This window comes from Oncorhynchus tshawytscha, linkage group LG02 (assembly GCF_018296145.1).
Source record: "Oncorhynchus tshawytscha isolate Ot180627B linkage group LG02, Otsh_v2.0, whole genome shotgun sequence".
Classification (NCBI taxonomy): domain Eukaryota; kingdom Metazoa; phylum Chordata; class Actinopteri; order Salmoniformes; family Salmonidae; genus Oncorhynchus; species Oncorhynchus tshawytscha.
In genome coordinates, this window is record NC_056430.1 from 59,759,654 (window position 1) to 59,783,581 (window position 23,928).

Here is a 23,928-nt window from a genome sequence, read left to right on the forward strand (position 1 = left end):
GTCTATTCTTGTTCTAAGAAATTAAGGCTATTCCATGCCAGAGATTGCCAAGAAACTGAAGATCTCGTACAATGCTGTATACTACTCCCTTCACAGAACAGCACAAACTGGCTCTAACCAGAATAGAAAGAGTGGGAGGCCCCGGTGCACAACTGAGCAAGAGGACAAGTACATTAGAGTGTCCACTTCCGGCACCGACAGAGATGGCCGCCTCGCTTTTGCGTTCCTAGGAAACTATGCAGTTTTTAAAACATTTTATGTGTTATTTCTTACTCCCCCTATCCACATCGATGGGACAGTAGTGGAGAGGGTAGTAAGTTTTAAGTTCCTCGGCGTACACATCACAGACAAACTGAATTGGTCCACCCACACAGACAGCATCGTGAAGAAGGCGCAGCAGCGCCTCTTCAACCTCAGGAGGCTGAAGAAATTTGGCTTGTCACCAAAAGCACTCACAAACTTTTATAGATGCACAATCGAGAGCATCCTGTCGGGCTGTATCACCGCCTGGTACGGCAACTGCTCCGCCCACAACCGTAAGACACTCTAGAGGGTAGTGAGGTCTGCACAACGCATCACCGGGGGCAAACTACCTGCCCTCCAGGACACCTAAACCACCCGATGTCACAGGAAGGCCATAAAGATCATCAAGGACAACAACCACCCGAGCCACTACCTGTTCACCCCGCTATCACAGAAAGCGAGGTCAGTACAGGTGCATCAAAGCAGGGACCGAGAGACTGAAAAACAGCTTCTATCTCAAGGCCATCAGACTGTTAAACAGCCACCACTAACATTGAGTGGCTGCTGCCAACACACTGACTCAACTAATGGGATTTGATGGAAATTGATGTAAAATATATCACTAGCCACTTTAAACAATGCTACTTAATATAATGTTTACATACCCTACATTACTCATCTCATATGTATATACTGTACTCTATATCATCTACTGCATCTTTATGTAATACATGTATCACTAGCCACTTTAAACTATGCCACTTTGTTTACATACCCTACATTACTCATCTCATATGTATATACTGTACTCGATACCATCTACTGCATCTTGCCTATGCCGTTCCGTACCATCACTCATTCATATATCTTTATGTACATATTCTTTATCCCTTCACACTTGTGTGTATAAGGTAGTAGTTTTGGAATTGTTAGGTTAGATTACTCATTGGTTATTACTGCATTGTCGGAACTAGAAGCACAAGCATTTCGCTACACTCGCATTAACATCTGCTAACCATGTGTATGTGACAAATAAATTTGATTTGATTTTGTCTAGTTTGAGAAACAGACACCTCACAAGTCCTCTACTGGCAGTTTCATTAAATAGTACCTGCAAAACACCAGTCTTAATGTCAACAATGAAAAGGCAACTCTGGGATGCTGGCCTTCTAGGCCAACACTTTTTTGGTTACTACATGATTCCATATGTGTTATTTCATAGTTTGTCTTCACTATTATTCTACAATGAAGATTTTTTTTTTTTTAATAAAGAAAAACCCATGAATAAGTAGGTGTTCAAAAACTTTTTACAGGTAGAAAAGTCAATATAATAATTTGTTTAGCACTTTTGAAATGTACAGCGACAGAAATCTGCCAATGACCATCTGGATGATTCAGAGGAGGAATGGGAGAAGGTCATGTGGTCTGATGAGACAAAAATAGAGCTTTTTTGTCTAAACTACTTGTCTACTTGCCGTGTTTGGAGGAGGAAGAAGGATGAGTACAACCCCAAGAACACCATCCCAACCGTGAAGCATGGAGGTGGAAACTTCATTCTTTGGGGATGCTTTTCTGCAAAGGGGACAGGACAGCTGCACCGTATTGAGGGGAGGATGGATGGGGCCATGTATCGCAAGATCCTGGCCAACAACCTCCTTCCCTCAGTAAGAGCATTGAAGATGGGTCGTGGGTGGGTTTTCCAGCATGACAACGACCCGAAACACACAGCCAGAGCAACTAAGGAGTGGCTCCGTAAGAAGCATTTCAAGGTCCGAACCCAATATAAAATCTTTGGAGGGAGCTGAAAGTCCGTATTGCCCAGGATCTGGAGAAGGTCTGTATGGAGGAGTGGGCCAAAATACCTGCTGCAGTGTGTGCAAACCTGCTCAAGAACTACAGAAAAGGTATGATCTCTAATTGCAAACAAAGGTTTCTGTACCAAATATTAAGGTCTGCTTTTCTGATGTATCAAACACTTGTGTCAAAAAAATCTGTGTATCAAATACTTGTTCTCCCCACTGTATATACAGTAGCATAGGTTTGTTCGCAATAACTTCTTATGACTGGCAGTATGGTGCAAGCAGCTGTATTGTTTCCGGGCAACCGACCCGGTGTTCGAACTGAGTTTCTGCAAAAAAACATGTTAACATTGTCAGAAATGCTACAAAAAGGTAGCACATCGTTGTTCCTTAACGGATGGAAATGTGCACGTGAGAGCGATAGATTATACATCTAGTAAAAACCTTTGCACCCACAAACTCAGTCAATCTGGCATTTGTAAATTCATGGTCACTTTATGAGGGGGGGGTTAAGTGTGTTGTGTACCTCCAATAATGTTGATTTAATCATGTTTATTGAGATTGGTGTCATATTGGCTTAGATATGGTGATATGGAGATTTGAATTTAACACGGAGCTTCAACCAATACACGTGACTATCGTCGCTTCTATAATAGCATGACCCATAAGCCCCATACAGAAATTCCCCCAAAATCCCAAAACATACACACAACCACCCCTCACCAAACACACCTTCAGATTCTGTCCGTCAAAGGGCAGTGAACCGCTGACAAGCGTGTACAGTATGACCCCCAGGCTCCAGACGTCCACCTCGGGCCCATCATACTTCTTCCCCTGGAACAGCTCCGGGGCGGCGTAGGGCGGTGAGCCGCAGAACGTGTCCAGCTTACTGCCCAGGGTAAACTCGTTGCTAAAGCCGAAGTCTGCAATCTTGATGTTCATGTCTGCGTCCAGGAGTAGGTTCTCAGCCTGATGGGAAATCGGGAGAGGGGGGTGAGTAACTGTGTATATGAGAGATACAGCAGTCAGACAGAAAGACAGACGGATATACATTGATCGAAATACAGAGTCAGAGTCTTTCAATCTGTCGATCGATGTCTACTCAGACATACACTCAGACAGTGAGTCACAGACAGACAATGTGTGTGTGACCCTTGATGGATCAAAGTTTCAATGCTACTCCAGCATGTATGGTATTGGTTTTCACCTTGAGATCCCGGTGGACGATCCTCTTCTGATGGCAATACTGCACAGCAGAGACAATCTGAAAGAGAGAGAGAAAATTCAGTTGTAGAGGGACCCTCAGGGTGTACATTTTTGTTCTACCCCAGCATTTATACACCGGATTTAACTAATCAACAAATTACCAAGCTAAGCTAACAAATCTCAATGGTAGATTTAGCTGCTACGCCAATCGCTCTACTGACGGCTAATGAATCTCTACAGTTAGTCCGCATTAGCCGCTAAGCTATGCTACAAATTAATTAGTCCCCATTCCCAGGAGAGGTTGGATTGCGTTAGCCTCCTAGCAATAAGGCTAATCAAATCTCTCCTCAGTCCTAGAGATAGGGTACTCTGTTTGAATGCCACATAGATAACTCATCCTTCCTCCCTCGAGGTATGCCAACGCTAATCATCAATTCTGACAAGACTGGATAGGACAACACTAAAATGAAGTGGACACCACACATTTCCCAGGGGCGTAATTCATAAAGTATATCCAGCGGCAGCGTAGCCTAGTGGTTAGAGTGTTGGACTAGTAACTGAAAGGTTGCAAGTTCAAATCCCTGACAAGGTACAAATCTGTCGTTCTGCCCCTGAACAAGGCAGTTAACTAACCCACTGTTCCTAGGCCGTCATTGAAAATAAGAATTTGTTCTTAACTGACTTGCCTAGTTAAATAAAAGGTAAAATAAGGTCCCCTTTGTCCTTATTATCTAAAAAAGCAGATCCTAGATCAGCAGTCCTATTCTGAGACACTTAATATAGACACTGATCTGTTAGCTAAGGTGACCAGATTTTAGCTGAGCGAAAAATGGATTACCCCTATACAGTAATCGTAGCCTATCTTGTCTTCTTATCTTAACTTCTTAATCGTAGCCTATCTTGTAATTTTTCTTAATCACCCAAGTTTGGTAACTATGCTGTTGGAGGCACTTTCTGGTCATGGGCATGGTCGTTCATGCAGTGGTTACAATGTTGGTTATCACTGATAAAATAATCCCATAAAAGGCCCGTGCCAAAGCCGTAGAAGCAAACGAGCTGGGTACAGTGAAATACCGCATTTTTACATGAAAATCTGATTGGATACAGAGTTTGATTATTTAAACATCAGCCTCCTTTTAACTTCAGAGTTGCTTTTTTCTTCGAGGGCTAAATCAGGGACTAGCTGGTGGCCTGTCCCTGGAATCGGGGACTGTCCCGGAAATTGTGGACGTCTGGTTACCAAAGAAAAAGGTATTTGAGTAAGGTTAGACTTTTGCGCACTTCCATATTGAACCCTAGGTAGATCTGAAAGGACTGGATAGGTGTCAGCAATATAGTAATAAATTGATCTTGCGCTCAATACTTTTTTTGCCATGTTCCTTACATGTATCCAATCACTTCAGATCTACAAATGTGCCGAGGTGGGTAGTGGATAGGGGCTAGGGGTTGTTTCTGGACAGGGCCATTGACCAACACAAACCTTTTATACTTGGGAGAGACACTCCATAACGGATAGTGCTATGCTTAAGGGCTACCACTAGAATCTAGGGGAAAGGCCTAGGACCCGTTTCTAGATGGGGCCATTGACTAACCTTACATACTTGAGGGGAAATCCTAGCTTCCACTTAAGTCAAATTTTCACTTAGTCACGCACGGATGCTGCGATGCCAAAACACCACCACTAGAGGCCAGTGTGGGTTGACAGACAGAAGTGCACTAGGGGAGTAATAAAGTATTTCTACTGTACTGTATTTCTGCTTGGTGAATCAGCATGAGGTCTGTTCGCGCTGAGTAACAGATATGAGAATGTCATTGAGGACACACCAGCACACATATGCTCGCGCACGCACACACACTTTACTGAGATGTTATCAACTCGCACACTGCCTGGCTTGTAGAATACACACAAACTGTAAGAGACATGCCCAACCTCGCCTGTAGGACTCACTGACATGACACACACCCTAATAGCCAGCTGGCGCCGATGACGTGGATGTCGATTGAGGAAGCCCCCCCACACTTCTCTGATTCAGAGGGGTAGGGTTAAAAGAGGAAGACGCATTTCAGTTGAACTACTGACTAGGTAGCTCATTTCCCTTTTCCTGTAGAATATGAACATACACACTCACACGCAGTCATACACGTGCTGTCTGTTCCCAGAAGGTCATTAGCTCATCTATTTATTCTGAGCACGGACCCGTCTCCTGCAGTGCCTGTGTCAGGGAAGGAAGGGGTCCCCCCCCGCTCCCTCTTTCTCTCTCCTTTCCTCCCTCCCCACAGGAGATTGATGACAGAGGATATGGCTGGTGACATTGCTGCACCTCTTCACACAGCAGTTTTAGTTTTCAGCAGTGTGTGTCGCTGTACTGTGTGTCAGTGTGTGTTAGCGTACGGGAGTGTGTGTGTGTGTGTGTGTGTGTGTGAGAGAGAGTCTGCAGTTGTGTGTGTCAGCAGTAACTCACCTGGCGAAACTTGGCCCGAGCCTCCTTTTCCTTCATCCTTCCATGTGCAACTAAGTAGTCAAATACCTCACCTGGATGGGGACACAGAGCGAGAAAGAGAGAGGTCTGGAGTGAGGAAGGAAACCTCTATCGCAAACCAAAAAGCTTCAGCAGCTCCGGGTCCTGGAGCCGCAGGTGTGCAGGATTTTGTTCCAGCCCAACTCTTAACACACCTGATTCAAGTCATCCGCTAAATTGGAATATTCAATTTGTACCAGAATAATTATAATAATTTGGAATCTTAGCTGGTGTAGAAAAAAAACGCCTGCACACAATGCGGCTCTCCAAGACCTGGGAGATGTCTACCACTGTGCTAGTACAATTATTCTTAAAAGGTGTCCGCAAAAGATACGAATGTCTCAAAAGAAAGAGAATGTGATCTTAATGAACCGGGAAAATATGATTTTGGTCAAAACATATTTTTATCACTTGCCCAATAAAATACTGTGCATGGAGGCGAACAGAGTCCTTTTTGATTCATCCATCGTTTTGTTCATACTCACCACCACTGGCGTACTCCATTATCAAATAAAGTGTCTTCTCAGTCTCAATGACTTCAAACAATTTAACTGGAGAGAAAAGGAGAGAGGAGAGAAATAGTGGATGAGTGAGGATAGCCAATGAGAACACACATCCTGTCAAATACTAGCTGACAGATGAAAAGGGTGCATCTACTGAGCAAAAACAAACGCAACATGAAACAATTTCAAAGATTTTACTGATTTACTGTTCATAAGGAAATCAGTCAATTGAAATAAATTCATTAGGCCCTAATCTATGGATTTCACATGACTTGGCAGGGATGCAGCCATGGTTGGGCCCTGTAGGGCATAGGTCCACCCACTGGGGAGCCATGCCCAGCCAATCAAAATGAGTTTTTACAACAGAAATACTCCCGCAGGTGAAGAAGCCGTATGTGGAGGTCCTGGGCTGACGTGGTTACACGAGGTCTGTGGATGTGAGGCCGGTTGGATGTACTGCCAAATTCTCTAAAACGACATTGGGGGTGGCTTATGGTAGAGAAATGAAAATTCAATCATCTTTATTTATTTTACCCTGTTTTCTCCCCAATTTCGTGGTATCCAATTGGTAGTTACAGTCTTGTCTCATCGCTGCAACTCCCATACGAACTGGGGAGAGGCGAAGGTCGAGTGCCGTGCGTCCTCCGAAACACAACCCAACCAAGCCACACTGATTCCTGACACAATGCCCACTTAACCCGGAAGCCAGCCGCACCAATGTGTCAGAGGAAACACCGTGCAACTGGCGACGTGTCAGCGTGCACTGCGCCCTGCTCGCCACAAGAGTCGCTAGTGCACGATGGGACAAGGACATCTCTGCTGGCCAAACCCTCCCCTAACCTGGACGACACTGGGCCAAATTGTGTGCCTCCCCATGGGTCTCCCGGTCGCGGGCGGCTACGACAGAGCCTGGACTAGAACCCAGAATCTCTCGTGGCACACCTAGCACTGCGATGCAGTGCCTTCGACTACTGCGCCACTCGGGATGCCGAACATGTAATTATCTGACAACAGCTCTGGTGGACAGTCCTGAGGTCAACATGCCAATTGCATTCTCCCTCAAAACTTGAGACATCTGTGGTATTGTGTTGTGACAAAACTACACATTTTAGATGCCATTTTATTGTCCCCAGCACAAGGTGCACCTTAATCAGCATTTTGATATGCCACACCTGTCAGGTGGATGGATTATGTTGGCAGAGGAGACATGCTCACTAACAAAGATGTAAACAATTTTCTGCATAAAATTTGAGAGAAATAATATTTTTGTGTGTATGGAGAAAGAAAAAAAACGATCAAAGCCATGTGTTGTACAAAGAAAGTGATTCATTCCTCATTGCTCTGGATGCATAAAGGCTCTTTCAAACACACACACACGGGGGGGGCATGATGTGTGCGTGCGCGCTTTTGACTTACACACAAATACATTTTTCAATGAACTACAGCGAAACCACACCAACCCCTTCCATCTCGCCATCTCCTGCCATGACACCTCCAGCCCCACACATGTAGACACATACAGCTGCCTAACAATGTGGAGACCAGTACACCGAGTCTGTTTCTACATGTAAAGGAATTAAATGACCCCCTTCCTGTCACACTCATTTCATTACTCTGGGCATAGAACGGGAAAAGAGAAAGGTAGTAAAAGACTGAAGCTTTGATCAGGGCTGGACTGGAATTTACCTGACTATTACAATATAATGACAATTTCTTAATTGTCAATTTTCTTAAGGAAACAGATGTCTTCTGCTTTATTGAAACTCCTCAAAAACCCACATGCACATCCCAGGAGCAGTTTAGAACCTAAGTGACCTGCGCAAGGGCACAACGGCAGAAGATGGCCTCTAAGATTCAATATCGGCGACTGCCTGCCCAACCCACCGCACCCCTAAACTATCCCACCTAAAAAGAATTTGCCAGCTATCAAGAGCAAAGCCACCCTAATAAATCACCAGCCTTAACCCACCCACTCAACTAGCCTGGTCCCAGATCTATTTGTGCTCTCACCAACTCCATAGTGGTCATTGTCAACCCAAACATGTTTGACATGACAAAGAGCTGGCATGATAGCTAAAACAGACTGGCGCTCAGGCTACCACTCAACTACTGCTTTGACATACTCCGATCAGGTCAGAGGTGGGGATGATTTGGATTAGTTCTAAAAATGGGAATCAAACAACAATAAAGAAGGTAGTGAAGACATTACCATGACTGGAAACTAGGGATGCACAATATATCAGTGAACATCTCGGAATTGGACGATATTAGTTAAAAATACCAACATTGGTATAGGCCCGATGTCTAGTTAATGCTGATGTTAAAAACCGATGTCAAAGCTGCCGTGCATACCTATACAACGTAGGTACATAATGACAATGACTACACGTGCAACACAGCGTTCCTAACCTAGCCCACAATGTCTGCTGTGTGGATCGAGCAGTCAACAAGTCGAGCAGTCATTTGAAAGAGTAAGAGAATGTCTGCGAGACAACTCTAAGGCAAAATCCATTAAAGCCAAGATAATAGAATTCATTACCCTTGACAATCAACCGTTCTCTGTCGTGGGTGATGTTGGCTTTCGCCGACTGGTCAAGCACTGGTACACACTACCAAGTGCGGTATTTTTCAGACGTTGCCCTACCGGAGTTACACAGTGATAGAGTCACTGCTATTAGCTTCATGACATACACACTATGGAAAAAGATACAGTAGCACTGTAAAAGCTGTGCAAAAAAAGTCTGCAAAAAAGCAAACAACGGCCACGAATGATGTGTTTACAATACCACGTTGGTAATAAAGCATCATTTGTTCGACCGCAACATCTGGAGTAGCTAGCTTTAGCTTGGTACCTAGCTAACACCAATACAACCAGCCTGAAAACAACGACCAGTAGAAACTGCAGTCATTTTCATCATTCTAAGCAATAATTTAGGAATCCTTGTGAGTAAGTATTAGCTAGGTTGCCACTTGTTGTTTGCCTATTGAAATTGAACTTCAGTTCATGAAAATAAATAGCTAGCCAGCTACTTAACCCTGTTGCTCAAAGCTAATGTTATAAGCAGCCAGCTTGCTTCATCTGGCTAGTGAGGCTCGACCGGACCGGGTTATGTGTTATGAAGCTAGCCACAATAAGGATTAGGCACAATAGTGGAATTTGCAGTTTGCCTTCAAAATAAAAGTATGCCACTGACAGTGATGCAAATGAATACAAATAGTAGAACTATGCCATAATTTTATTTTGAAGGCTAAGTGCAAAGTCCACTATTACCCAGTCAGAGCCAGATGTGATACAGCCTGGATATGAACCAGGGACTGTAGTGATGCCTCTTGCACGGAGATGCATTGCCTTAGACCGCTGCGTCCATGTGTGTGTTAACTATTTAACAGTACTAGAATGCTTAAAAAGCCGCTCATTTTTTAAATATCGGTATCATATTTCTTTTGGCAAGGAAAGTATCGGATATCAGTATTGACCAAAAATGTGCATCACTATTGAAATCATAACCCAAATACATTAGGACAGTAAATGCCAGTCATGGCTTAAAGAAATGGATCTGTTGGTGAATAATTAGGTTTTAAAAAGCGACTAGGCGAGTCTGTTTTTTTTAAAGGGACAATGGTTTCCTTCAGATAAATCTCTTTCCTTGCCTTGAAGTGTGTGTGCGTGTGTATTGTGTAATAATTCCCAGGCCCGGAGTCTAAATGACGCCATCGCCCAGCGGTCAGTCCAAATGATGTTTTATGGGAGTAATTCCGATCCCCCCCGCTGGGTAGCTGGAATGGGCCGGCACAGAAAAGGAGCATCTCAAAGTCAACCGGAATGGGATCTGGGCGAAAAACAAAATCACACCACTCCCTGTTCCCTATCCGTCACTGCACAGCGACATCCTGGAATGCCGCTTCGCTTTCCATCAAGTTCTCTTGTTATTAGTTTGTTATTTTAATTGTATGTATCCTTTATCTAGCCTGGCAAGTCCCATTGATAAGAGTAAACCGCTATGGACAAGTAGCAGCATAAAAACATTAATAAGAAGACAATACAACATCTTAGGGCATACATGTACTTCTCCTAGGTCAAGTCTTCAGGTGATTTTCCATTTTTCTTTTATAGATAGATAGTGCTGTTCTCAAAACTGTCCATGTCACAGAGTATGGAAAGCGATGGATACAATTGAATTGGACGTTGTACAATAGGAGGTTTTGAAAGAAGTCGCGTTACGTGCTGCTGTAAGTATATGTAGTAATATGATAGTTAGTATTAGGATTAATACGGTAGCATTAGGAGTAATATGGATACAGTACAATCTCGCTTGACACTGGCATTGCTTTTGAAAATACCTTGCATTGTTAGGATAGAATAGATGTGTTGGTTGGCCTTACCAATATTGGGGTGATTCAAGATCTTCATGATCCTGACTTCACGAAAGAGCTGCGAAAAGGAGAAAGAAAAAAATGTCAGGTCATCTACAATCATAATCCTCTGCAATTAAAATCACTGTCAGGGATGGTTTGTCATTTTCATCACGGAAATCAAGGAAACAAAATTACCATGAACAAAATCAGTTTTGAAAGTGAGAGAAGAGAATACTTTGTATTCTTGCACAGAAGTTGACTTTGTATCTTGACTGGAGCATATTATTGTCATCTCCCAATGATAATTGTTGGTACTGTGAGTGTTCAAGAGCTTCACTGACATTTAAAAAAGCCCAACAACAGGGCCACATTCAGATCATTGAGCAGTTGCATCAGTGTTTTTTTGGATGACAATGCAGCTGCATTGATTTTATTTGTCCATCCAAGTTTTCTGAGCAAAAAATAAATAAAAGTTTAAAATGAGTTATTATTGCTGGACACAAAAGACATTAAAAAAAAAAATCAAAAAACATCAGCAAAACAGCTCCAAGTGAATTTAATTCTGGAAATATGTTCCAAAGAATTCCCACGCAAAGTAGAGAGAGATATGTGATCGTATGCAAACCGTATGCATATCTCTGTTTGGGCTTCTTGAAGTCTACAAATGATTTGCAATTACGTTCCGGCCCCCTGACCATCTGCTCAATAAAAAAATCAGAGTGCGGCTTAGGCTGTACATCACTAATTACACAAGTGGTCTATAGGATACTGTAACAGAGTTTAAATCAAACTTCTGTCTAGGCTCAAGATGCTGCATTCTGGGTATTACCATTCAATGAGATTAAACAGCACACCTCTGGACATGCACTACACCAGACAGTCTATACCATTGCTGGGCAGCTGCTGTGACACACCTAATTATCGATCCTCTGGACTGCCCCTATAATTCCGACAGTAACGGAACAATAGTTGAATGTTATCAAACAAGTCCACATACACATTTTCCAGAGGAGTAACTAGAATACTTGCTTTAAAGAGAGCTGGAGATATGATTGGCAAGCCTGCTGAAGTGTAGTAGAACATATTAGCATGTTCATATTTGACTGCTCATGTGTGCAGCGAATTTGTCACCGCTTCAGAGACGAATGGCTGGCAGGCTTTGTAGCGGAGTGTGTGCGTGTGTGTGTGAGTTAATAGTGTGCGTGCGCTTACTGTGTGTGTTTGACAGACCATAATGGCTAATGGGGGTCCGCGTGGCAACAGACCCTGTGGCGCACCGTTACCCGGATGATTAGGCAGCTTCCGTGACAGGGTGCTGTAACATGTGTTGGCTGTCTGTCCTCTCCTCCCCACTCCCTCCTCTCCCAGATGGCAAACGATGACCAGCACCGAAAAAATTCCATTCACCTTGCCACCCACACACCCCACCACATTGTCTGTAGTGGTCACAATAGCAGGATTTTACTAACAATATGACACCAGGTCAAGTATCACGATACCACGGTGGGAAAAAACCTGAGTGGCCTACCGTCCTGACCGTTGTTCACGTTCTCTAAACGTTATGCACGTGTTCCACAAAAATCCTGTCACCGAAATTCACACTTCTACTCAATACAACACATATTGAATTTAACGTCACACTGTATAATAGAACACGGCATAGAATCGCTGAATTGCTCATATTTTTAAAATGTTATTTAACTAGGCTTGTCAGTTAAGAACAAATTCTTATTTACAATGACAGACTACCCCGGCCAAACCCTCCCCTAACCCTGACGACACTGGGCCAAATGTGCGCCACCCTATGGGACTCCCGATTACGGCCGGTTGTGATACAGCCTGGGATCGAACCACGGTCTGTAGTGACGCCTCTAGCACTGTGATGCAGTGCCTTAGACCGCAGCACCACTTGGGAGCCTCCGAGTGGCCAGCCTGTGATTTGGCTGGAAGGAATAGACATTGATAATGATCTGCATTTCATTGTGGCTGTAAGAGGAAAACACTGAATTCAACTTTTACTCTTCAGTTAACACAGACACTCACATACATTCTGCTCCCAACTTTAAAAACGTTAGGCACCAAATAGAATGTAAGGAGAAAGAGATTGATATTTTATAGTTTACATTAACCCTATATGAATCCTACATTTGAAGCACATCATGAGTAGAGACCCTTTTCCTGTTTTCCTGTGCCAATCAAATTTGCCTAGACCTACTGTCACGTTAGCGGTTTGTTAGTTAGCTAGGTAACATGACTGAACAACATTATTTGTCATCAAAATAATTATATATCAAATGTGCGCGAAATCTCACAGAAAGGGAAAAAAAGGTAGCTACGGCAATATGAGCAATTTCTTTAACCGTTTGAGCGAGAGACAAGACATTTTCTTTGCTGTAAAGCTGCAAGCATGATCGTCGCAAAGCCGTTTCCCCCCTCTCTGGCACTGCTGCGTTGCACGACAGAAAACTTCCAAAGCCTATCAGACTGGCCTGTTCTCTTGGTTATACCAGGGATGAAATGATATACACAACACATCAACTTCGCTGGCTCGGAGCACTGCTCCAATGTACAACATGTAACAGAAGACTGATCAGGGTCTGAATAAAAGATATGTTAAAAACTGATGGGAGGAATAGATGCGTAGGGGATGTGGCTGGCGGATTACAGATGCCACACCAGAAATGCACATGAAACAGGATTACCGGGTTAGCCGGTTGTGTATATAGGCCAGCTATTGGCCTATAAAAAAATTGGTAGGCCAATAAATAAAAAACAATTGGCGCCAGCCATCTGTCCAGTAGAATAACATTTTTTTCAAAAAGCATAGCGAAAACGCTTTTGAACTTATTCATTGGCGAAAATACCAGTCGATGGAAATGCTTATTTGTCTATAGCTTAATTTGCAGTACCAGTCAAAAGATTGGAAACACCTACAAGGGTTTTTTATTTTAAATGTATTTTGTAGTATAATAATGAAGACATCAAACTTTGAAATAACACTTTTGGAATCATGTCGTAAACAAATCAAAATATATTTTACAGTTGAGATGTTTCAAAGTAGCCACTCTTTGCCATGATGACAGCTTTGCACACTTTTGGCATTTTCTTAACCAGCTTCATGAGGTAGTCACCTGGAATGCATTTCAATTAACCAGCTTCATGTAGGTAGTCACCTGGAATGCATTTCAATTAATAGGTGTGCCTTGTTAAAAGTTAATTTGTGGAATTTCTTCAGTTGTGTTGTGACATATAGAAGATAGCCCTATTTGGTAAAAGACCATGTCCATATTATGGCAAGAACAGCTCAAATAAGCAAAGAGAAATGACAGTCCATCCTTACTTTCAGACATGAAGGTCAGTCAATACGGAAAATTTAAAGAACCATCAAGCGCTATGATGAAACTGCCACTCATGAGGACCGCCACAGAGTTACCTCTGATGCAGAGGATAAGTTCATTCGTCAACTGCACCTCAGATTGCAGCCCAAATAAATGCTTCAGAGTTCAAGTAACCAACACATCTCAAAATCAACTGTTCAGAGGAGACTGCGTGAATCAGGCCTTCATGGTCAAATTGCTGCAAAGAAATTATTTAAAAGGACACCAATAAGAAGAGACATGCTTGGGCCAAGAAACACGAGCAATGGACATTGGGCCGGTGGAAATCTTTCCTTTTGGTTCCAACCTGCCATGTCTTTGTGAGACGCAGAGTAGGTGAACGGATGATCTCCGCACGTGTGGTTCCCACCGTGAAGCATGGAGGTGGTGGTGTGGGAGTGCTTTGCTGGTGACACTGTCAGTGATTTATTTAGAATTCAAGGCACACTTAACCAGCTTGGCTACCACAGCATTCTGCAGTAATTTGCCATCTAATCTGGTTTGCGCTTAGTGGGACTATTATTTATTTTTAAACGGGAGAATGACCCAACATACCTCCAGGCTGTGTAAGGGCTATTAGATCAAGAAGGAGAGTGATGAAGTGCTGCATCAGATGATCTGTCCTCCACAATCACCTGACCTCAACCCAATTGAGATGGTTTGGGATGAGCTGGATCACAGAGTGGAAGAAAAGCAGCCAACAATTGCTCAATATATATGGGAACTCCTTCAAGGCTGTTGGAAAAGCATTCCTCATGAAGCTGGTTGAGAGAATGCCAAGAGTGTGCAAAGCTATCATCAAGGCATAGTGTGGCTACTTTGAAGAATCTAAAATATATTTTTAACACACATTTTTCAATACAACATGATTCCATATGTGTTTTTTCATAGTTTTGATGTCTTCACTATTATTATACAACGTTGAAAATAGTAAAAATAAAGAAAAACCCTTAAACGAGTAGGTGTATCCAAACATTTTGACTGGCACTGAAATTGAATTGAATTAAAATTAGACTGTGTAGGCTAAGGCTACAGTATTCCTTATGCATCTGATTTATCACAGGCGTACAACATACAGATCCTATGCGTGGAAAATAAGTCAGACAGCGCAAGAGCTGCTGCAGCATCATCAAATGGCAGGCAGGCTTCATCAGCGCGTCACACACTCCTTTTCCTTTGAGCTGGAGGCAGGAGACCATGCATTTTGAACACATGCGCCAACAAACAGTAGTTTGAAACCTGGACGTTTTAATACATATGAGGCATGTCTTACCTTGCTTCAAAGAATCTGAATCGATTTCCTCTCTTTCTAAATTTCTAACGGATATTTGAATCTCTGTCACATGAAACTGCTTGTGGTGGCCTTTGACAAATGGGGTTTTCCTGCTAATTGCATTATGGAATAAACATTTGCACGTAGCCTGCTGCCTTATGCACATTGCTGTGCTTATAATGTGAAGAAATAGTTGATAAACATTTTAAGATAAACGTTCAGGTCGGTTGCGTCAGATGCATTGTGTTTTCTGTATGTAGCCTAAGCCTACTGGTTGCATGAATTGGGGATCCATCTTCTCACAACTGTCTGTTTGGAATAGGCTATTTCTTTCTTGACAAGCTGACCAATAGAATAGGTAAACTCTTCTACTAAAGGGAATAGTAGATCGACATAGGCAAGTGATTTTGCTGTTTGTTACTCGTCGGCTGAGGAAAAGTCAAACGTGGATAGTTATTTCGACATCTTCAAAAGTGCACATCAGAATTCGGTAAGAGGGGCTGCACATCATTTGCATCTTCGATTTGCATGTTCTGTCATTACCATAACCTAAATGTGATTCCGGTCATTCTGAGAACCGTGGATGGAAGCCCTAATCAGGTTACGCACCAAATGCATATGGGTTTGTCAGATTTCTCAAATATCTGGTCAATTTAAAATGTTGCCAGTAAGATGTCCTGCGCCACATTTTCCTAACAGAAACAGAAACCCTGGTATGAAAGTAAAGTGGACATTATTGGGCCGGTGCATACAAGTGACTAGTTGCTGTTGCTTAAATTTTTTTAACAATTTATAAACAAAACTGATTAATAAACATTTTATAACAGGCCCCACCGGTTTCTTCAGATCGGTAGGGCCAAAAGAAATTGTAGTATCATATGAAACGGTACTACAGTATTCTAAAATGTTGATATCATAAGTATCATGACGTTTTGGTTCCGTGATATTACCGTGGTACCGGTATAGCATGCAACACTAATTCGATGTGTCCCAAATGGCACCCTACTGCCTATATAATGGACTACTTTTGACTAGGACCCAAGTAGTGCGATGGGCCCTGGTCAAAGTATTGCAGTATATAGGGAATAGGGTGCCACTTGGGAGGCAAGCCATCGTCCTCGGACTGAACCAGCGGGGAATCCCCTCGCAAGGTCTTTCAAGGTGAGGGGGAAAATAAACATACATAGTTCTTTCTATGGTTCTCCTGTTCAGTGCATATGCACACAAACTCTTACCAGCATGCATTAAACAGGTATGGAACTGAGTAAGTAGACAAGCTTGTACTAAAATGTTGCATTTTGGATGCATTAACATAGTATTGCGGGGTATGGTGATGCTATTGCTCATAAAAATGCAAATATAACGCTCTACAATTGATGCTATACGGTTACACACCCATCTTATCAGTGTACACACACGCCTGGTGAGAGAATCCCCCCCGCATCCCCTCCCCTGAAACAAAGGGAAAACCAAACCATGACTCTATGCGTCATTATCACAATGAATAGATATCGAATTCATTCTTATTCGTTTCAGAGCAAATGTTTCAAAATGCCTGTGTCGCAAGAATCGAGATCCTATTATGTTTTTCCATTTTTATGAGCGTTTGTCTTTTCGGGTCTCGCCTCCTTCGCTCCTTCTGTGCGGTGTGTATTGTGCACCTTCCCACTCGCACGCAGACCCCAAGCCACTCCCCCTGCCACTCACAACAACAAAGACGAAAGATCACTCCTTCCTCTCTGACAAACAGCTTCAACTCTCTATTTGCAATTGAAGGTTTGGTCCAACAGAACCTGTCATAAGGACTCCGAAACACAATAAGACCGTTTACTGTAATAGAGAAAACCTTTATAACGATACCATTTTTGTGTTTCAACTCCTCAAATTGCGTAGAGCAAAACCTACTAAAACAGGAGTATCAATGAACATTGATTCTGAATGATTTTGTTTGTCACTCGCGGGATTGTGGTACCACTTACCACTAGCAGCTTTTGTCACACTGTTATACTAGCTGGCTAGTCTACGTTTTATAAAAATGAGCATAAAAGACTATTATCTAAAGAATTGGCAACTTGTTTTCATTCTGAGAAATAAGGTAGGCCACTTGATTTCAACATCTGAACAGTGGACAGAATAGCAAGCTGTCCAAACAGTTGGGAGACAGACAAGGTGTGTTCATAACAATTCAACTGTTCTGCCTTGTTACCGAGCAAATAGAACCAAGTTGGCTATACTTTAAATATAAAAGATTAGCTGGCTACCAACTAGCACGTGAACTTCTGCTTGTGAGATTGTTTATACGAGACCTGTGTTAATTTTCTATAATGCCTGCTACAAGGAGTTGGTAATTATTAGTGAATGTGCATTGTGCATGGTTCTGGTTAAATTTGTAACAAAAAGGGTATTTTCATTGGACAGACTTAAAAGCCAGATCAGTGATTGCAAAAAAACAGGTTAAAATGATTTTGATAAAATAATTACATTAGTGGGTCTTATGGTTGTGGAAGGCATATATTTTGCCCAGGTTTTATCTCACAAGCCCTGAATTCATTAGATTATTGCTGACTGTTTGAAATGCAGTGTATTTTACCGCTTATTTAGCGAAAACATTAATACCGAGATGTACTGTATATCGTGAATTGCCCATAAGTCTGTAATAATCGAGATATAATTTTTAGGCCATAATCACACAGCCCTGATAGAAGGTGCTTCATCTTTACTCATTTCTATGAGGAAAACGTTTTGGGGTAAAGTTTACTCTAGGTCCTCCAATCCTAACCTTAAATGAATCATTACCGGGGTAAATGATCAGCATCTAGGGTCTACTTGACCCTACACCAGGGAAAACACTGTACACAGGTGCACTATTAGAATGAGGCGTCAGTGTACAGAAGCTGTAGTGGGCAGGAACAGTGGTTGTATTTTTAGATCAGGGGCTATAAATAGCTCTGCACTTGGATACGGGAGAGCCTTGTAGCCACGGGATTCAACTCGATTCATATTCATGAAATCGCGGCTTGTGATAGGCTCCTTGAAGAGTGGGGCTGGGTGGGAGCAACGAGCATCTGTGAGTAACGGATTGTGTGTATTTTTAACCGTGTGGATATGTACATTGAATATGTGAACTCCATGCATCCATGTTTGTATTTGAGCATTGGGGTATTTCTGCCCAGTACACCCAAACCAGTCTACCGCTCACAAACCACCCTCTTTGAAATGCACATAGAAAAATATGAGAGAGGGGCAGACTAAAAAACACACACACAACTCTTATGTTAGGTTTTTATTAATTTGCGTTATTCACTGTCTCGGACCTCATATACGTCTTAAGAGTACCCCATACATCACAGCAACGTCAGCCCTTTCACACAAGCATTCAATCACACATACATTTCTCAATGAACTACAGAGAAACCACACAGCCATCCTCTTGTTTATCTAGTCCTCTACTCCCATGACCCTTTGTGTCCAAGGGCCCCCCTTAGGGTGGCCTCTTGATGCCTGACTGGCTGATGCGGAGTGACAGACACGTGGGCCAGCCTCATCTGCCTCCCATGACGCAAGTAGCACAGGAGTCTAGTCTTATCCACTGCAGAGTGCTGGGTTGCATTCAGCAGGCACCACTGTATGAAAGCGTTCTCAAAATGGGAAATTAAAACTGTTTTATTATCAGTACATTTTAGGTTAGTACTGCCTCGGTCGGTCCCAACCCCCAAAAATCTGGTTTCATGCCCACTGTGCCTGCACCTGTGTTAGGAGAAACCAAGAGCCTACTTTAAATCAGTATAATTAACCTAAATGAAAGCTGCAATGTGTACCATTTTGGGCGACCTGACCAAATTCACATAGAAATGTGAGTTACAGGTCTGTCACTCATTGAAAGCAAGTCTAAGAAGCGGTATGTATATCTGTTATATTTGAGAAATTTCTATGCTTCCCTTTTTAACATTTCATTTTTGCGTGTTTTACTTTATTTTTACTCCAGCTTCAAACAGCTCAAAATACAATATTTTCAGTTATGGAAAATATATTATACAGAGATTTAGATGGTACGAAGATTCTCTACACTGCTTGTTTTGTCACAAACTGAAATTAGAGTAACATGAAGAATTTTTGGAACCAGGTAATGGTGGAGCGATTTCTGCATATTGCTCCTTTAACCACATGTGCCTTCCCACCAGAGACTAGATTCAATTCCTGCATCTTCTATTCCTGCTATGTCTCCTCCTCCCATTATCTCTCTCTCTCCCTCTATTTCTAAACTATCTGTAATAAAGAATAAAAAAATACTAATGGGAGTGGAATTCCACTCTAAAAGAAATAAAAAAATTATCCTTATAGGTCAATGGTCACCAACCTTTTCTGAGTCAAGATCACAGAGTCAAAATGCATGCCGAGATCTACCGCTCTGATTTTTTATTAGCATGACTTAAAACATGTAAGCCTATGCAACATTAACCAATTACAAACAGTACTGTAGCAATGAGGTTTGTGCAGTAAGCTATAGACCCAATACATTATCACCGCATACTGGCTTTGCTTGAATTTACCTGCCACTGCATTGTTGTTCGGGGCATTTTTAAAAATTATATTTCAAAATTTGAGTTAGGCTATATGAGTTAGGCTATATGATCACACCGGTAATAGACACATTGTTGTATTACTTGTGAGGCACAGCTGAGTGAGCATACATCTAAATAATACGCTTTTTTTTTTTTTACTGGGTTCATGGTGCCTTCATCTGATGGTCAGTCTCAGCAGAGGGAGAGAGCAGCAGACTGAGGGTCTGTCTCTCAACATCCCTCTGCTCTCCCTTTCCTCCACTGACACTGACCAAAAAGGAACACCGTCTTCCAGCTGATGGCGAAACTCGAGTCGCACCGCATTATTTCTGCCTCCTGCACAAATTCATGTTGTTACTCCTATGAACAGAGAAAGTGAAATAGTTCTTGATATTAAAAATGACCCAAGCCGCTAATAATAACAACACAAACCTATAGATACACTTTCCTACTCATTCATTACTGCTGCACTGCTTGTTGTAGCACTAAGAAGAACGCACATTTTATGGGTTATAAAAGTGTTGAATACAAAGTGTTGACATTGCCGAGTAAGAATTCAAACCTGAACTCATAAAAAACAGCAGCTCTTTGCTGTATTCGTTGACAGCCTCTCTCTAGTCCTGGTTTTAAAATCTCACAGTATCAATTTTACCGTAGCTTTCTTTTATGCCTGCTACGTGACTGCAGACTCGGTCACCTGAGCAATCTGATTGGCCAGCGAAGGCATAGTGCACTTGATTTCCTCTCCAGGCCCACTGGGAAGGCAGAGTTTGTATCTTCAGACACATGAAATGGCAACAGTTTTCCTACCCGGCGCGCAGGGCAGCTGAATTGGCTGCACCTACCACCAACAGCCCGAGACTTTTTAATTTAAAAAAAGGAACACAAGGCTTTATCATTGTTTGTTTTTTTACAAAAATGTTTGGCAATCGACTAGAAATGCCTTGGAGATGGACAAGTCGATGGACCGATTGGTGACCACTGTTTATAGGACAAGCAGTGCTACTGCACGATCACTGGCATGTTGTCCAGACAAAGCTTAGACCAGCGTGTTCCATAAGTGTCAGCTGCCAGCCAAATAGCTGATCACTAACACCTTATGTTACTGGGGTGTTAAAGTGGCCACCAAATTTGATTTTGTAGGGCAAAAGTCTTGTGGTGGGGCATGCCACCGCGCCCCCTAGCTTGCTCCTTCTATTCCAGTATCATACACCTATTGGTGCCCAGCCCACATGGCCTTCAATAACACACGGATCTATTTAATGAAGTAATATGTGCACAAAACTAAATGACATTTAGTAATTTACACACACAGACAGCCATAGTAAGAACAGCTGCCATTTTGGTCACATTATACAAACACATTTCTCATTCTCCCCCTTTGAAAATACATTTAGCGATATCAAAAACAGCCACTTTTGTCCATTGTGCTGGCTACTTCAGATTTCCGGGAACACAAGTTGTTTTTAAATGGCGTTGAAAAAGATAATGAAACACTATCACAGAAGAAGCAGTACAAATGGGTGGGGGGGTGATCAGCCACATGGGAAATAGTGAGGACATCCACGAAGTGACGTGCACAGTGCTTTCACAGTGAAAAGTGTACGAACTTCAAAAAAATATGGCGAACATATACACGCGCCCACACAAACCTGTGTGATACACGTGAAGACGACATACATAAAAAGAGTAAACGTTACAATGAAAGTGTCGCAGACACGCACAGACAACAATGTGTGGAAAAGTCCGGGAAGCGGAAAGGTCACCTACCTGCTTAGAATGCAAGATGCGAAACTAAAGAAGAGATGGAAAGAGAGGGAGAGGGAGAGAGAGAAAGGCAAAAGGCTAAATGATGGAGCTGCACGAAGCAGGAGAAGGGTGGGGGCTCTTTCTCGCCACACCCATCACCACCGGCCCCAACAAAAATCTCCCCCAGCAATACAGAGTGACAGATCAATTGATCACATTTGGAGTCGGTCCTGTCCCTTTGTTCCCCTCAAGAGCTCTGTCGCGCTCTAAAAATGTCCAGGCCTGGGTCCAGGCCTGACACGGCAGATAGGCCAGAGGGGTACCAGCCCAGGGAACATGCAGAGGGGTGTTTACTAGTATTGTACTATTAGTACTCATAGTAGTACAACTAACATCATTATCTAGCTAAGGAGCCACACCGGACTAGAGGAGGAGACAGGAAGCTCTGGAAGACAGACTTTTCATCCCGTCGACCCCAGCAGATCAGATGATGAGAGTTTTTATTTTGATCTTTAACTAGGCAAGTCAGTGAAGAACAAATTCTTATTTACAATCACGGGCCTACCAAAAGGCAAAAAAGGCCTCCTGCCTTTCAGTAGTACAGTTACAGTAGTTTTAGAATGAAAGGCTTTATATGAGAATGATATACAGCTAGCTGTTTAAGTACTACCATGGTAACTGCAGAGTATAAGTGGCCTTATAGCTCAGACTGATGTATTATAATGGAACACACTTGAGTACACCATATGAAAAAGGACAAGCCGATTAAAGCAAATGATTTAGCAAATCAACCTTAAAAGGAGAGGAAACAAACTAAGACAAGTGAAGCCGCCTTAATGGGAGATGTTTTACATTACGGCAGCCTTATACTACTACAGTTATGCTTAGGAAATAGTCATTGGCATTTCTTTTTAAATTTTTTATTTTAACCCCCTTTTCTCCCCAATTTCGTGGTATTCAATTGTTAGTGGTTACTCTCTTGTCCCATCGCTACAACTCCCGTACGGGCTCGGGAGAGACGATGGTCAAAAGCCACACGTCCTCCGAAACGCAACCCAACGGGAGTTGGCACTGCTCCTTAACACAGCGTGCATCCAACCCGGAAGCCAGCAGCACCAATGTGTCGGAGGAAACACCGTGCACCTGTCGACCTGGTTAGCGTGCACTGCGCCCAGCCCGGATGACGCTAGGCCAATTGTGCATCGCCCCATGGACCTCCCGGTCGCGGCCGGCTGTGTCAGAGCCAGGGCGCGAACCCAGTCTCTGGTGGCACAGCTAGCACTGCGATGCAGTGTCCTAGACCACTGTGCCACCCGGGAGGCCGGCATGGGCATTTCTAACACACCAGACAGTTTCTCCCTCGAGGCTCCCATTGTTAGACAATTAATGACCATTCTGCGCAAAACACGCCCACTGGACCAACCCATGCTCAATTGCCAGTCTGTTTCTGTACCAAGTCAAATTGGAGGACGTAAACGACAAGTAACGTCGAATAGTATCCATTGAACAAGCAGAGTACTATTTGGGTAATTCAACTGTAGTTAGTCTGTCACAGACTACGGAGTTGTGGAGTGCTACCATGTTATTGAGCACCATCAAATTAGAAATATATAAATTCTCATTTGAAATTAACACTACCCTGACTTCATTCTGTTAACATTTTTTCAATAGGCTCCTCACAAAACCCATTTGACTACCCAACAAATTCTATTCAGAGGTCCTTAAGGATGCACCATTCTCCTCACGCTTAATATGCAATTTGTAATGCATTCTTGTGCATTGAGCTGAGCAACAGACATGGTGAAATCTAAGGGATATTTTTAGCAATCCACCACGATGCCACAACAACATTCCGAGCTGACTTTGACAAGTGTACAACTTCCGGTGAGGGTGGAATTCGTTGACAGTGTTCTGGATATCTGTGTCTGTGGGTCCATCATTCCGACTCACTCTTGGTTCCCACTGAACCGCTCTCTCAGGCGCTCACACACACACACACTCTGATTTACCCCACATCATTAAAAACTCTTCAGTGCAGCAGCCGGGCTGCACATTTCAAGACAAACCACACACACACACACACACACACGTGACAATGACGCACACGCTGAAAAATGTCCGTTAAGCTAGGCTTGTTAATTGCTTCCAGAAGTTACAACCATTGACACAGTTGAGCCCTCTTTCCATTATGGCACAGGTACAAAGATGAGCCCTCTTTCTACATCTATGGGCAGACTCTGCATTGGGTTGTTCCATGTCATATCAGCAAGCCATGACACCCACCATCTCAGATTTATTTAACCTTTATTTCATTAGGCAAGTCAGTTATGAACAGATTCTT

The 23,928-nt window shown here is 42.8% G+C and overlaps 1 protein-coding gene across 6 annotated transcripts in view; it reads right to left on the bottom strand.

Annotated features, from left to right (window-relative positions):
• The window catches only part of LOC112265748 (serine/threonine-protein kinase MARK1), an 80,880-nt gene that overhangs the window by 14,144 nt on the left and 42,808 nt on the right, over positions 1-23,928 (bottom strand). For 3 of the 6 annotated variants that reach the window (XM_024443329.2, XM_024443323.2, XM_024443310.2), the window contains exons 4-9: positions 21,609-21,632; positions 10,654-10,702; positions 6,253-6,318; positions 5,711-5,781; positions 3,250-3,306; positions 2,775-3,011 (exon numbers count right to left, since the gene is read on the bottom strand). In XM_024443329.2, the coding sequence (XP_024299097.1) occupies positions 2,775-3,011; positions 3,250-3,306; positions 5,711-5,781; positions 6,253-6,318; positions 10,654-10,702; positions 21,609-21,632 (504 nt within the window). The remainder of the gene's footprint in view (positions 1-2,774; positions 3,012-3,249; positions 3,307-5,710; positions 5,782-6,252; positions 6,319-10,653; positions 10,703-21,608; positions 21,633-23,928) is intronic. The other 3 variants (XM_024443341.2, XM_024443317.2, XM_024443334.2) reach the window with 1 other exon arrangement.